Source organism: Fundulus heteroclitus, chromosome 3, assembly GCF_011125445.2.
Source record: "Fundulus heteroclitus isolate FHET01 chromosome 3, MU-UCD_Fhet_4.1, whole genome shotgun sequence".
Classification (NCBI taxonomy): Eukaryota; Metazoa; Chordata; class Actinopteri; order Cyprinodontiformes; family Fundulidae; genus Fundulus; species Fundulus heteroclitus.
Genome location: NC_046363.1, coordinates 14,788,489 through 14,803,926, shown reverse-complemented (window position 1 = coordinate 14,803,926; position 15,438 = coordinate 14,788,489). Strand labels below are relative to the sequence as shown.

At 42.5% G+C, this 15,438-nt stretch overlaps 1 protein-coding gene across 1 annotated transcript; it reads left to right on the top strand.

Moving 5' to 3' along the window:
• The first annotated feature begins 2,986 nt into the window (after nucleotides 1-2,986).
• Nucleotides 2,987-12,006, top strand: LOC105927738 (terminal nucleotidyltransferase 4A). The gene is made up of 12 exons (XM_021317545.2): nucleotides 2,987-3,916; nucleotides 4,039-4,162; nucleotides 5,219-5,265; nucleotides 5,663-5,783; nucleotides 5,890-5,997; nucleotides 6,100-6,228; nucleotides 7,995-8,208; nucleotides 8,481-8,604; nucleotides 8,739-8,842; nucleotides 8,986-9,170; nucleotides 10,673-10,810; nucleotides 10,909-12,006. Exons 1-12 carry the CDS (start codon nucleotides 3,234-3,236, stop codon nucleotides 11,335-11,337), a joined length of 2,406 nt encoding a protein of 801 aa, XP_021173220.2. The 5' UTR covers nucleotides 2,987-3,233; the 3' UTR covers nucleotides 11,338-12,006.
• Nucleotides 12,007-15,438: the final 3,432 nt, after the last annotated feature.

Here is a 15,438-nt window from a genome sequence, read left to right as displayed (position 1 = left end):
TGGCACTGGTGTTCTCAAATAGCAAGTATTGAAAAAAACTTATTTCCAAAATAAAAGAATTTATTAACAAAATGTTCTCACTACCAATTGAATTACTTTAGTCAACACACTCCCTAACTAAGCTAGTACCATTCAACTAAACTAAGTAAAGATTAAAAGAATGAGCAGAACTAACGTAATAGACTGAAAAAAGGAACATAATAAAACTGAGACCAGTTACCAAAAATGGATTTAGTGATGTTACAGTTCAGTGTGGTTGTTATTTTTTTATATAGGGATTTGGAATGAGATCAAATTAGCTTTAAAAATAGTTAAGAACAACCATTGGTATGTGTTCAAACAGCCAGTTCACAATAGAAAACAGATAGGAAAATGTTTTGTTAATTTGCCAGATTACAGATCAATAACCCTTTGGACATTTTGCTGCAGTAGGGAGGTTTGAGAAAAACCGTGGACTTAGCCTGGAACTTTGAACAAGTACACCTTAATAGCTCCCTCGGCCTTGCTCTCTGCAGCCCTCCCTCCACAGCAGGGCCTGCCGTGAAGGGAGGCCCTCCACGGCAGGCCCTGCTCCAATGTTTTCCTGTCTGTTTTCTGAGCAGTAGCCACTCCAGAAATTGGCAGTTTTCTTGTAAAGCAAGTTGTTTCTCCAGCATTTCTCCACACTGCCGCAGCCCACCAACAATCTCGAACTTGAATGATGGTTACACTGCAGTGGAAGGGGATGGGAGCATGTCATACACAAGAAAGGTTGACATTACTAGCAACCAATCAGAGCCAGACGTTCCTTCTTGCTCTGATTGGTTGTTTCTGACCGGGAGCGGGGTATTTCTACAAACAGCTGTAGGACCACAGGGAGTAGTTAGAGAAGCTTCATTCTTTTTTTTTTCTTTTCTTCACAGATTATCTATCTCATATTTCAGTCTCAGGACATAGTGACAGTTTTAACAAATATGTAAAAAATACATTTATACTAAAGTTACCCACTGCGGCTTTAACAGTGTGTCTACTAGCGCACAGTGATTTTAACTACTAAGATGGTGGTTTAATGCAAATACAGATTCAGAAGATGTCACAATTTGGCCAATGGTAGCTCTGATAGTTCCTCTAATCCCCGAGTTTTAGCTTCCACAACCGAAGAAGTTGCAGTCCTTGCTGCTTGATACCCGTCAGCTGCTTCAGGACTCCCCAAGACCAAGTCCTAACCTCCCTTGGGAGATGAAATTCTGTGAATTGAAGATCAGTGGGACACTTACTCCCAGTGGGGTGTGGTTTGTGGCACAGTTGTGTACACCTTTATTTGTGTTTGTAAAATGTTAAATTCACATCTTGTTTAAACCAAAAGTGCACTCTGGCGTCGCAGTAAACCAGCTGTACAGATAAGAGTACTAAACACAATTCTGAAAAGGTATTGTACTGTCGTATGATGACTTGTGATGACAAAATCAGGAAATCTTTACCAACTTTGGGGGGAAAAGGTGCTTGGTATGACTCATTTATTGGTATGATTGAAATTTGATAAAGGGGGAGGACACTTAAACAGGCTGGACATTCTGTACACTACTAACTGGGCCACAAACCAGGGTTGCCAGTTCTGGCTGACAGTTTCCAAACCATGTAAAGTTTGCCCACATCAATAAAAATCCACCCAACTCTCAACCACTCTTGAAACCCATGGCTGAGAATGTAAAACTATTACACGTAGAATAAATAACATGCCATGAACACCCAATTGCATGAAAACTAAAGAAGTATGCAACCCAAATTACTAAAAATATTAGGTGGGCTCTTGCACTCACACACAGCGTAGATCAAGCTAACATTTCTCTTGTATACACAGCCATTAAACAATGTTAAGTTGATCAGCTCAAAAAGAGTCTGCAACAAGTCAGTCACAGACATTGCACTGAAAAAAGATCCAACCTCTCTGTTGTATATCAAAACAATTTATTTCAATCTATGAAGTGTCACTCGGATCTCTGCATTAGAATAAGTCATATCCTGAGACACGGGCAATTCAGGATTTTAGTTCTAGATCAGCCTCCAATTTCTTTTTGTATACGTTTTCAGATTTCCCCTAGTTCTGTAAAGTTTGTAAAGCAAGTTAAAGCTTAACAGTAAGGGCCTTGAGGTCACCACACCTCACTAGCTCAGTTGAACTCTTAACCTCATTTGTTTACAATTGACATTAACCAGTATCATTTATGCAGCGACACTTGATTAACCAATGGCAACCCCTGATTCATTGATCTCAACGTTCAAAATGACCTTATGCTATGCGTGAAATGATGCAACATTTTATTGGAATTCTTAAATTTTTTACTTTTCTCCCACACAAATACGATTATTTTTGATAATCTTTCCCTATGAATACATTAACAACCCGCTAACAGTTGTGAAAAGCAGCCCAAACTTCAGCAATCCACCCAGAGCAATTTTTTTTCCAGTCAAACATGTTCAGAAGAAGCTCAATTAGGCGGAAACCCGACCAATCTGGCAACGCTTGCCACAAACCCGCATCTATCGTTCATAGGTCTATGTTAACAGAGCACACTTTTTCTAGTTGTACGATACAGGCATTTGTTTCCGGTTTTGACCGCCAAAATAAAACCCAACGAGTTGTTTTAAACGTGACCTTACTCTCAAAGAAAAAGACATTCAGTTTGTTCCTTGCCACGGTTAATTTTGTGAAAAGCAGTATATTTATTTTGAACTGCATTAAGTATTAAATTGTGGAACTTAAAAAGGGGGACCTTACTCCATTATAAGACCATTTCTTAAGCGTACTATTTTTGCATTATCTTAGTTTTGTAAAAAGCGACGTGATTTATTTCGTTTCGCAGTTCATCGGCATCCACGTTGAACCATGAATATCATCGAAGTTTGCTCCGCATTAACCCAATTTCGGGTGTTTCCGGTTACATGTGCCTAACTTGACGCTTCCTTCAGCGGCGAGGGGGTGTGTTCAGAGATTTTAAATCCCTCACAGATGAGAGCTGTTGGTGAACCGTGGTTGCGCCATATTGGCTGCCTTTAAGGGGAGAGGAGTTTCGCCGAGCCGCTTGACGAACCAAACCAGCCTCCAGAAATGAAGCTCTCCATAGAAACCTTGTGAGTCGCCACCGCGTGGTTTTTTCGTGTCCCGGTGGGTGAAAGTGTCAAATTGCAAAGTTGCTCGCACCGCTCGTTCGCCTCTGCGGTGGGAATCAGATCCTCGGCAAACTCGCGTCCCAATGGATCCCCGGACCGTTTGGATGCAACCGGAGCAGAAGGGACTGGCCGGTTCCCCGTGGACGCAGATGTGGGAGACCTCGCGCGCGTTCGGAGCCAACCCCGGCCTGGACAACCAGCCTCACCACCAGCGCAACTTTGCGGTGCAGAATGCCAACTTGGACTCTTACGGCGAGAGGCGTGCGGCGCCGACACCCGGGACCGTGTTTGGGAAACAGCCGCGGGCGGACGGCGGCGGCGGCGTTGCTGCGACGGGAAGTGTCCGGAGGAAGGGCTCGCTGTCGCCGTCCTCTTCCTCGCTGGACTCGGAGGCCGACAGCTCCTCTCCCCACGGCTCCGCGCTTCAGATTGACAGCCTGAGCGCGGCGGACGAGGCCGAGCAGCTCTCGCACTACGGCGAGCGGAAGGTGAACGAGAACAGCCTCAGACAGCCCCCTCACGCGCTCCAGCAACACTGTCGCAGCATGCAACAGCCCGGCGGCCACACCCCCACCGGCATGAAAAACCTGCAAGGGAGCAAGCAGCACCACTATCAATCACACCAGACCGGCCGCAGGAGGCAGCTGAACCGGGCCAACACTTTCCACGGCTTCAACCCGCTCCTCCACTGCGGCTTCAATGGCCACTCCGTGGACTCTTCCTACAGCCTGTGGAAAACCAGGCGCTACAGCCCGGGCGTTAATGGGTAAGAGGACATCATCACGGTGCCATGTTTGAAGAATATGGGACACGCTGTCTTTTTTTTTTCCACACATGAGCATGTGATCTGTTTAACTTCCTTTTTGATCTTTTTTTTTTTTTTTTTAGTTTACATGAGGAAATAATGGATTTCTTCAGCTTCATGTCACCAAGACCTGAGGAGGAGGCCATGAGAAGGGATGTGGTGAACAGAATAGAAAGTGTCATCAAGGAATTGTGGCCCACAGCCCGGGTGAGTGGGACAGGAGTGGGCACCGTAGCTCCCCCCTCCCCAGTACAAGACAGCAATAATTGAAACATCGCCCATAATTATCAGGTGCCCCAATGTGGACATCCCTTCGAAAAAATAATGCTTTGATTTCATTTTTAGGGCCAGATCTGATACATTGAACAGCTTTACACAATTCACAAGTTAATTCCCTCTAAAAGGAATGCTGTTCAGATCTTAAACAAGTGGCTTGGCTCCATATTCCCTTCCATATATTCATAGTATGCGCAAAACCCTCCCATAAAAAAAAAAACAACTAAAGTTGCTGTCCGGTCATAACATTAATCAATCATTTTGTCGTTTTATTGTTATCTGAAATTGGGAATCAGGCGTCTTACATTTTTAATGCAAGGTGCCTTGAGTTTCTGGAGCAATACCAAGGGTTTGTGTCGGGTAGCTTTGCACAAGTCAAACTTTGCAAATCGCATGTAGTCAATGGTTTTGAGAAGCTTAATGCTGTACTTTAAATAAATTCAGCTAGTTTACGTTGCGGATTAGTGTAGCGGGCTAAGTCTGCGTCTTTAAAACAACAGGGGACCCGGTTTTGAATCCCGGTCACATCCTCAAGGCCATCCGGCGATACAGCCCGGGATTTGGCACAGCAAAGATTGTGCCAAATTTCTGTGCAAGTTGTGATTACTCTCTTTGCCGATTTTTAAATTAAGTGAATTGGGTTCATTTAGCCTTTTGAGCTGTAGTTGGGGGGAAAAAAAAAGAGAGGGTCTCCTAACCCTCATTTGTCCACCAACGAATGAAGTTTGAGAGCCTCTGCCACTAATTTATGCTTTTATTAGCAATAGCTGGAGTTCTAAGCGTTAGATTTCGTTACAACACTAGTTTTATTTTACACCTCAGACATGGATTGGGTCAAAGACTGGAATATTATACCAAAAGAGTAATACCATTTCCTACTGCCTAAACAACTTTGCAGGAACAGAATAGGTTTTGGCAGCTCGGTTTGGAATACTAAAAATGATTGAATGCTTTAAATAAGGTTTGTGCTGTTCCATCTCTTTGCAGGTGGAAATCTTCGGCAGCTTCAGCACAGGGCTATATCTTCCTACAAGGTATTTTGTTGTTGATGTGGCTGTACATTTAGGAATGTGCCTCCTTTTTTGTGTGTTTTTAATATTTCCCTAAAGTGAAACAATATTTTCAATAACCACCTAAAACACTGAAGCCTTCTGGTTCTCCGTTCCCCTCCCGCTTGTCCCTGTGACTCCAGACCATATTTAAATGTCTTTTATAGTACTGATCATAGCGATCTTTAGGGTAGAGGACTTGCAGTTTGTCCAAGTAGATGTGCCGTCTGACTCAACCACAGTCTGATCAGTGAGGGGAAATGTTAACACGGAGAAGAGCGGGAGTTTTCCGCTATATAGAAGCAAAAATAACGTCTGTGTGTTAATAGTACAGACACAAAACTGAAGGTAATGTTGGTGATGTGTGTTCTTATGTTCTCAGTGACATTGATCTTGTGGTGTCTGGGAAGTGGGACCATCCACCACTGCAGGATCTCGAGCAAGCCCTGAAAAAACACAACGTGGCCGGCAATTATCCCATCAAAGTCCTTGACAAAGCTACGGTAGGTCATGAAAACGTTTTTTGTTTTTTTTTAACCTTTTTGACCTGCGAGTTTAAAACTTCAGAAAAAGAAACACATTTATATCATGCATGACCTCTGATCTCAGGTTCCAATTATTAAACTCACTGATCATGAGACCAAGGTGAAAGTGGACATCAGCTTTAATGTGGAGTATGCAGTGAAAGCAGCACAGTTCATCAAAAGCTACCTTAAGGTCAGTTCCAGGTACTTCATATTTTTTGATGGGGCCAATATAAATCTGTTCGATATTTGTAACTTTTTACCCTTTTTTTTGTTTCCTCTATGATTTTTGTAGAAATACACCGTTCTTCCGCCCCTGATCTTCGTTCTGAAGCAGTTTCTTTTGCAGAGGGATCTAAATGAAGTCTTTACTGGAGGCATCAGCTCATATAGCCTTATACTAATGGCTATCAGCTTCTTGCAGGTGCAGATACACATGTGCACAGAATTCATAGTTACAAAACGTGCTGATTCATTGTGAGATACTATGTCAGGCTCCCAAATATAAACTGTTAAGCAAAATGTCTGAATATGTATATTAAAAAAGGTGAAAGAAAACGAGCAGGAGGCAGCTGATCACACTGCTGAAAGTTGCTAATAAACTTGCATATAGGACAATGACCACCCTAGAAGACGATGGTGATGGCAGTTTCCTGTTAAAATGTCACATGATAGTATTTTTAATTGGCTATTTGTCCAGTGAGGTTTAGTAAGAAAGGATGAAGATGTTATCTTGTTTGGAGAGTTATGGCCCATCCAGTGATTTAAAAAAATAAATGCTTTGTTAGGATCCCATTTTGCCTGTAAATGGCCACAGTAGCAAATGGCTTCTTGTGACAAACCTTATCTAAAAAAAATATAAAAATAAATACATTTTAAACACTACCCTCCTAGGTCTAATTGCTGCTCTGATTCTGACCAGCGTTGTTGTCCTGATGTGGAAGGAGGGGTGGCAGCACATTTATATTACCTACGAGTATGTTGTTAACGAGCCACGCAGCGGTTCTGCAGAGAAACATAGGAGCACCGAATCGACGAAGCTAAAAGTCACTTTTCTGCAGCATCTGTCCCCTTTTACTCATAAGGGTTAAAGTTCACAACAGTCTGCCAAAATGTTTGCACACCACGGCCCCAGTTAGTCCTCTCACAATGTGTCATTGTGTCAGAATACTGAGCTAAAGTCAAATGGCAGCTGCAAACCTTCGTTGCAGTGGCGCAAAAATTGGAGAACCATTAATTTTCTTACCTTTGAAAAGTTCTACACAACCAACACCCACGGTTTCTCAACATTACAGTACTGCAACTGGACCTAGTCTTCCCTAAGGCTGGTGTCCGTTTTCCCTCCGAAACTTTAGTGTTTAAGCCTAAAAGTCCTCTAATGTCACACAAGACTATTTAATATAATAAAAGCAAGTCCATTGGTGTTGTCAGACCCACCTGTAGCTTAACCCGTTCAAGATTATGGAGATGGCGATGGACTTCTGGAGAACACTCCCCACCGCCTCCCTTCACCATCCAAACAACGCTGCATCTGCTGCGGATCACTTCCAGTTCCTAGAAACAACACCGGGAGCCGTGGTGTCTACCTGGCAGGTAGTTTGGAAGACGGTCCGGTAGAGATCGTACTTCCCGCGGCAATTGAAGAAGCAAAACCTCCAACAGGAGTTGCTTGTCCTCATCTAAACTGCCATCTTTCAGTCGGCCCTGGGGTTCATCCATCACTGCGTGGTTTGGCTCATCCCCAAAACGGGTCCAATCTGCAACGGATAACTAGGTGTGCAGAGAGGATAAAAAAAAATAATTCTGATATTCAATTCTTTGGATTACTTTGAAAGACATTTCTGCAGAAATGTAAGCCTTTTTGAACAATCTTCAGACAAGGCAACAGACTCTTGTTGAGTCTGCACAGTGGTGCCATCATTATGTAGCTCCACGTTTATGTGGCCCACTTTAGTGCAGAGTGTGTGAAAAGCATAGGCGCCGTAATGTTTGCCCCTCGTCGTGGCCTGCCATTGTTTAAAAGTGTTTTTTTTTTTTTTTTTTAGACATTTCACAAAAACATTTGGTTTCCTGAATCGCACTCGGTCCGTAGGACAGCAAAATCTGCATGAATTCTTTAGCACCTGAGGTCGGATGATTTCTTATTATTTTTCTGTTTTCAACGGTCCTTGTTTCTGTCCTCCTCACCAGTTACACCCTCGAATTGACACGCGGCGCACCAACATTAACCTGGGCATCCTGCTGATTGAGTTCTTTGGGCTCTACGGTCGGGAATTCAACTACATGAAAACGGGCATCCGAGTGAGGAGCGAGGGAGCTTACCTCTCCAAGGAAGATATGCTGAAGGCCATGGGCCATGGCAACCGGCCATCCATGCTCTGCATAGAAGATCCTGTACAGCCAGGTCAGACTTAGTTAGGTCTGGTAATCACTAGCGACATTATCCGGTTACAAAAAGGTCAAAATGGCAAATTTATTTCTGGACATTGTGGTTTTGACCATTTCAGCCATTGATTTCTTATTGTTCCTTTTTTAATTGAACTTATTGGAATTCCTTTAGTTGGAAAGTGCTTATCGAGAAAAAACTGGAAAAGCTTTAAGTCCCCTTAAATCTGTCTGTTTAGGCTGAAGTTGTGTGGCTGATCAGGTGTGTCCTCTGTATTCTGATCCTCACAGGGAACGACGTGGGCAGGAGTTCCTACGGAGTCCTGCAAGTCAAGCAGGTCTTTGATTTCGCTTATATGGTTTTGAGCCACGGCGTATCTCATCTGTGCGCATATCCCAACAAAGACTACGACAGGTTGGTTAGTTGTTGTTGGGTTGTTGTATTTTTTATTTTTTTTGCTCACTTTATAAAAGAATAGCAAAGTGGCTACACGGTGTAGATTTTGTGGCAGTAATCCACCTTTTTTTAAATTCCTGGGGTCGTTGCAGCACTTTAGGTCGAATCGTGAAAGTCACCCCAGAGGTGCTGGCCTACAGGGAATGGGTAATCAACAAGTGGAGAGCCAAGCAGTGCGCCACGCTGGAAAACAACGGTAAGACCGTTCTGCTCTTGCACTGCATTTACGTTCAGTATTTGGCTGATTTAATGTCGGCATTATATGGGGACACTTTGGTTGTGCTGCACAAGTTGTCAAGTAGTAGCAGATCTCTCTTAACTGAGGGGTTCTGTTCTTAGATGTGGAGAGCTGTGAGCAGGAGCTCGGCAGAATGATGCTGATCGAGGATCAAAGGGATTCCCCCTCTCCCTCCAGCTCAGACTCTCCTTCACATTCTCCAGTGTTTCCTCCCAGCCCTCAGCACCATTCATCGTCTTCCTCAGCATGCTCACTTTCTTCTTCCTCCTCCTCCGGAAGCGACATTGTAAGGCCAAAGTATTTATTTATTTTTTATTTAATTTGAAGAAATGTCAGATTACCACCACTTTTACTTTGTCGTAAATTAGAATGTAGAAGCTGAGCTCATTAATTTTTACTAATTCATTTCAGAAAATTAAATATTTATTAGGAATTTATTGCAAATGTTGACGATTGGGGCTTACAGCTAATGAAAACCCAAAATAATTTTTCATCTCATTAGAAAGTAAAGTTTTAAGTTAATTCTCAAGACGGCGGGTTATTAAAGCTCAAATGTGACCCTTAACCCCTGATTGCTCCCCAGGCGCCGCACAGTGGCAGCCCACTGCTCCCCAAGGGGATGGGTTAAGATGCAGAAGTGAATTTCTCCATTGTGAGATTAATAAAGTTTTATTATTATTATTATTATTATTATTATTATTATTATTATTATTATTATTATTATTATTATTATTATTATTATTATTATTATTATTATTATGTCAGCCTACTGAAAACAGTCTATGTACTGTAGGGTATTTTCTGGGATGCTTAGTCAGGGCTCCTTTTGCATGAGTAACTGCAGCAATGTGGCGAGGCATGGAGGCCACTGCTGAGGAGTTAAGGAGACCCCGCTTGCTTGTTGGTTTCAGTGTCTGAAGTTTTTGGTAGCACGTTTGGTAACACGTTTCTAAACCTCTCAGTTATATTCCATTATCTGTGGGGTTTGGGTCACGTGACTATGATGGCTAATCGAAGACAGTGATGCCATGGTTATTGTACCAGTTATCGGTACGTTTCTGGAAAATGAAACCAGCATCTGCATAAATCTAGTTGGCAGAAGGAAGCAAGGAGAGGTCTAAATTTTCCGGGTAGACATCCGCTCAGCTCCAGATCCCCCCAGTCATCACAGAATGGGGAATTATCCCACTAGACCTTGAAGCAAATTTGCTTCTGTACGTTCTCCACTCGTTTAAGTTTTAGTGGACTTTGGACACTGAGCTGCAGTCAGGTCCGTTTTCTCCTTAGCCCCAGGAAGGATATTTAGAAGTGGCTTAACGTGGACTGTAAAAGTTGCAGGCCATGTCTTGGGCACGTCTGTGTGTGGTAGGTCTTGAAGCACCGACTCCCCCCGCGGTCCACGCCTTGAGAATTCCCCTCAAACTTTGGAACGCCACAATCCTTCAAAGGCTTCTGTTATCCCTGTTACCTGTTACCTTCACTCAACTTTCCATTGGTGTGCTTGGGTACAGCGCCCTGATTGGTCAGCTTCATTTGCAGTGACTATTTTAGCAGATCCCAGACTTTCATGTCATCAGTTTGGCTTTTTTATAGGTTTTAATAGTATCCTGATTTTAAGCTTTCATTAGCTCTAAGCCGTAATCCTCAAAATAAACACTGCGTGGAATATGCATGAGTTTTTTGCTGTGTAAATTGGCTTCTTGGTTATCCATTTGCGAAGCACTTGTAGATGCTCTGCACTGCGTCACCTTCAACGAGCCTCAGAGCTGTTATTCCCTCTGTCATTAGGAGTCTGACTCTCCAAAAAGCAGCCACGGTTCTATCCAGCTCCACCCTCTCACCTTGGCTTCGATCCATTCGGTGATCCAGATGGCTGCTGACCTCGGGGCCACACATCCGGCGAGCTTCATCCACACAACGCATCAGGTCGGTTCACAGACAAAATGCACTTAAAATGCCCCTACGGTCCTGGTTGAGTTCTGATCCTGTTATTTATTTTATTTTTGCCCACCCTCCATGTTCAGATCTCTCTCCCAGAAAGCCTCACCATCCCTCCTTCCGACTGCCAGTTCTACCACGAGAACCCTCCCGCCCTCGGCATCGTGCACCGTCACACCACCCAAGCCACGCAATTCCCCCAGCAGACTAAGCCCACAAGCCCTCTCCTCGCCCACCTCCACCACTCTCAGGTAGGAGGGCTGCTGCGCCACCCCTACGCCCAGAGGTCCTACTCCCAAGGCTCCCTGGAGCCGCACAACTTTGGCTCCAAGCACAACCAGGCCGGCGGCTACCAGTGCCATAATCCCCCTCCGGGCAACTTCGGTCTGCAGCACAGGCTGGTTCACCCGGCCCACAACACGGGGTCATGTTTCAGAAACCAGCACCAGTACAACCGCAACACGTGGCGACGCAGGAAGAAGGACGTGGGTCCAGCTCTGAATCAGAGCCAATGAAAGAAGCCAGTGGTAGCACACATTCTGTTGCTGGAGGGGTCTTTTTTTTTTTTTTTAAAGCGCATCTGCACTTGTTCTACAATTCACGAGTTGCTAGAAAGTGCTTCCCATTGCTTGCTAGGACCATGCAAAGAACTCCGAAGGTCTTACCCGTGCTCATGTTGTTCCATCAGTCTGAGGTCAGCGCTCCTCCCACCAGCATAAACGCAGCTGCTGAATTGGTGACCACCAGACCGGGCTCGCCTCAGCGCCGCCCTCTCCAGACTACAGTGCTTTTTAAGTAGGTAGTATCCATGCAACTTGAACATCATGTGCCATAGTACTGTTGTGGTTCATCAAGCCTGACACTTCTTGAACTTTTTTGATTCTCAAGGAGCCTCTTCTTTTTTTTTTTTTTTATCATTAGGCTTCTGTCTTCTGAATGTGTTTCCCCTCTTTAGCTCCAATTCTTAAGAGCTCTTGAAAGCTCGGCGTATCTTCTACAAACTGCACTCTGGACTAAAGCGAAGCACTACGATTTCCTTCTACCTATGCAGCGCAACGCTGACAATGTTTTTGATGTGACGGCACAAAACGGATATTGTCTCGAGTGCTTACACTGTGAGGACTGGTCTGAATGTACTCTTTTTGTCTGTGTGTTTGAGAGTTGGTCATAAACTTACATATTTTTTTTTCCACCCCCTCCTTTTTAGAGCCATCAGGTTTTTAAAATCCAACCAACCCCCACCCCACCCCCCTCATTAATACCATTTTGTTGTAAGCTGCAGACTTTGGCGCCTTATTTTTTTCTTTTGTTTTGTTGCAACGGTGTGCAATATTTACTGGGTTTTATTTAATTTATTTCACATTTTAGTTTATTTTTTAAGCCGTTATTGATGTGTGCAATAGATTGAGTCAAGGGCCTAGATAAAGCAAGACTGTGTGAGATATTTTCCAGCAGGAGGCAGTATGGTATAACATTAGAAATGTGCCATAAACCCTTGTCTCAAATGTTTTTTTTTTTTTTTTTCTCCACTTGAATTTTTTCACCTGATCACTTGAATTTTGCCAACCGCCTGTCCAAAAAAAACCATACCCACAACCAGCTTTTTTTTTTTTTCTTTCCATTTTGAACATATCACTATGTTGCCAGAGTTCTATTTAGCAGAGCTAAAAACCATCTTCAGCCATCGGTACGTCCTGTGACATTTCAGAAATAGTTGGTGCTATTTTATACCAGCAAAGTGCTTGTTTTCTGCCTTATATAAATGCTCTGATTCTGTTAAAGCAGCAGGTTAACTGCCTTCTTAACTGACCAAATCTATTTTTTTTTTTTCCTTGTTCTTCCTGTGTAGAGCCAGAGCTTTCTGTGTTTGTTTTCAGTAAGCACTGCCAGGGCAACACAGCTTTTATTTATGCCACCTCTAGGTGCCGGCTCAGTGAGCAGACTACTACTGCAGTCAGTAAATGGCTGTATTGGCATCATATAGATTCCTTTTTTTTTTTTTTTTCTATTTTTTTTTTTTTTTTTAAACCTAGTAAACCAATCTGCGCAACAATTGTAGGTCTTAATATATATATTTTTTTCAGAGTTTACACATCTCTTCACTAGAAGGCCAGAGCTCCCATTTAAGGAAGTTTTAGTAGCGCCACAACATCCATTGAAGGACTTGTACCAGAAGTTTGAACGTGCCTCCTATGTACCAAACCCAACATGACATTATTCCTCTGTTTTTCATTGCTGCTTTTTAAAACGTCTGGGTTATTATCACACCGCGTCACACCAAACCCCCAGATCCGAGTATGAAGGATGGGCTGTAACCTGTACACAACTTGCATTTCAATGTATTATTTTTTTTATGTAAGTTTTCTATTTTTTTTAATAAACATTTTAAAAAGGCTATCTTCCTAACTGGCGAGTGCTCATTGCTTAATTTTATTTTATCTTAACTGGAAATGAGTTATGGGCTAAATCCAATAGGATTTGTCAAATACACCATTTTTGTCAAAAATAAAATCTGAGTTTACTTTTATGGTTCTATTCACACAGTAATCCCATGAACCTTATGGGAAATTAAGAAACAGAAGCTTATTGTGTTGAAGTCATGAAAGGCAGTCAACTCATTCAAATTTAAGAAAACGGACATCAAAAACAAATTAAATATACATGAAAAGTGCAGTAAACTAATGATTTCAGCCCTGATTTTTAAAGCAGTCAATGGTTTCTGCTCATCTCGGCTTTAGATGCTTGACTAGCAACTCTAAAATGTATTTGGGACTAATGCAATGTAGTTATATATGATTTTAAAATCCGTCATTTTAAAAAACACTGAGTCAGTGCAGAGAGATTACTGATAAAGCAAGTTTTGCTGGTGTTGGCTGGACTCTGAAGACCTTTAATCAAAGTCCTGTGCCCATATACAAAAGGAGTCCTAAGTAACTCTTAGTGATGTCATTTTAGGAAAAAATCTTAGAATTTTGAAAATTCTTAGACAAATCTTTCCTTTACCTCAGTAAGATGAGTTAAGTTATTCTCAAAGCACCCTAGGCCTTAAGACGGCTCCTAAAGGGGGAAAAAAGTTAGTAAGGAGGACTTACTAAATTTTTTATGTGAATGTTGAGCAGAGAAGATGGCGGAAACAGAGAGAGCTGTTTGACTGATTCACCAGCTAAACATCAGAGGAAATGAGCACATAAACTTCAACAATTATAAAAATTATTAATACCTAGATAACTTAAACTTTCATCAAGAAACTATTTCAGCTGGAGGACAGGTTAAAAGTGAAGCTCTGGTAATGTAATTTTGGCAATGTATGACTTTGAATGAATGTTGCCTCATTCAATGTATTGTGTTCTCTGCCAGAAACTCAAAAACTAAAGCACTGCTGGCCAAAATGTTAAAATGAAGTCGTTATGGAGAATATTGGGGATAATTCATGTAATTTCAGTATTAATTAAAACATACATTATAAAATTAAAGGTTTTTATCTTTTGAAATGTGAAAAAAAACAATATTGCTTCAAAACGCTTATACTAGAGTAAGTGTACTCAATAACCACTCAATAACACATACACATTTCTACACTGATGGCATACTGATATGCAACTCGGGGGTTAAGTGTCTTGTCCAGGGACACATCTGCATGTGATGGGGAAAAGCTGGAATAAGCTAGACTCAAACCCACAACCACGAGACGATCACGCTGTCCTCCAAGCCAAAGTGGTCCCAGTTGAATCTTCTGTAGCTCTGCCTTGAGGAAAGTTGTCACCAATATTTTGTTGAACCAAAGTATGACAATGAACTCATATAGAGTGAAGAGTGGCTAAATATAGTTAAATTACACAAAACCTTTTGATTGCTGTTTTTTTAATCAAATAAACAAAACATTAAAAAGGTAATAATGATTTCTCTTATCGCTGTTTAGATTTACTTCCTCTTCTCTTATTCAGTCTCGTACCCTTGAAATCTTAGCATTGGGATGCAGTACCTCACAATTACTGTGGGGGGCACTGGTGGAGCGTGGTCTGCTGCAACCGCATCAACCCCACGGCAGGACCCAGCAAACATGACAAAAGGGAAATATTCTGCACAAATTCTCACATGGAAAGACCAGTGTGAGCTTGTGTCTGATGTCTTTTTTTCTTTTTCTTTTTTTTTTGTGCTGTTTACCTTCTCTGGATTTAGACTTGCTGACTGTGGCACCAGGAAACCGGACCATAAATCTATTTTCTTTTAATGTCTTCCCTGATGATTGCACAGCGGTAATATTTTGGCACAGCTACAGGTCATAATATTGTTAAAAGCCAGCTCTCTGTCCTGATGGATATATTATCCTGATTAGATGAGCTCAGGACAGCACTGAAACCTAATAATATGGGATATCTGCAGAGAAAAATGGCCACACCCAGCAGATAGGATGCACCCCTGAGAAAATTTGTCCCCTCTGTGAATCTTGTTTGCCCGTGCAGCTGAAGTTGAACGGTTTCTGTCTCCATCTAAATGCAATGCCACCCCCCCCCCCCCCCCCCCCCTCAAATCGATGACGCTGAGTCCTTGGAGGGGGTGGACTGTGGAGAAGTAGCCTGCAGCTCTAAGCCTGCTGCTGAGATTAAGAGTCATTT

What these genes read in the sequence shown, in the direction of transcription:
- LOC105927738 (XM_021317545.2), top strand. Translation starts at nt 3,234, where the DNA reads ATGGATCCCCGGACCGTTTGGATGCAACCGGAGCAGAAGGGACTGGCC. An exon ending in TGGCTATCAGCTTCTTGCAG is followed by an intron (nt 6,229 to 7,994) that starts GTGCAGATACAC and finishes CCTCCTCACCAG; the next exon opens with TTACACCCTCGAATTGACAC. An exon ending in AGAAGATCCTGTACAGCCAG is followed by an intron (nt 8,209 to 8,480) that starts GTCAGACTTAGT and finishes TGATCCTCACAG; the next exon opens with GGAACGACGTGGGCAGGAGT.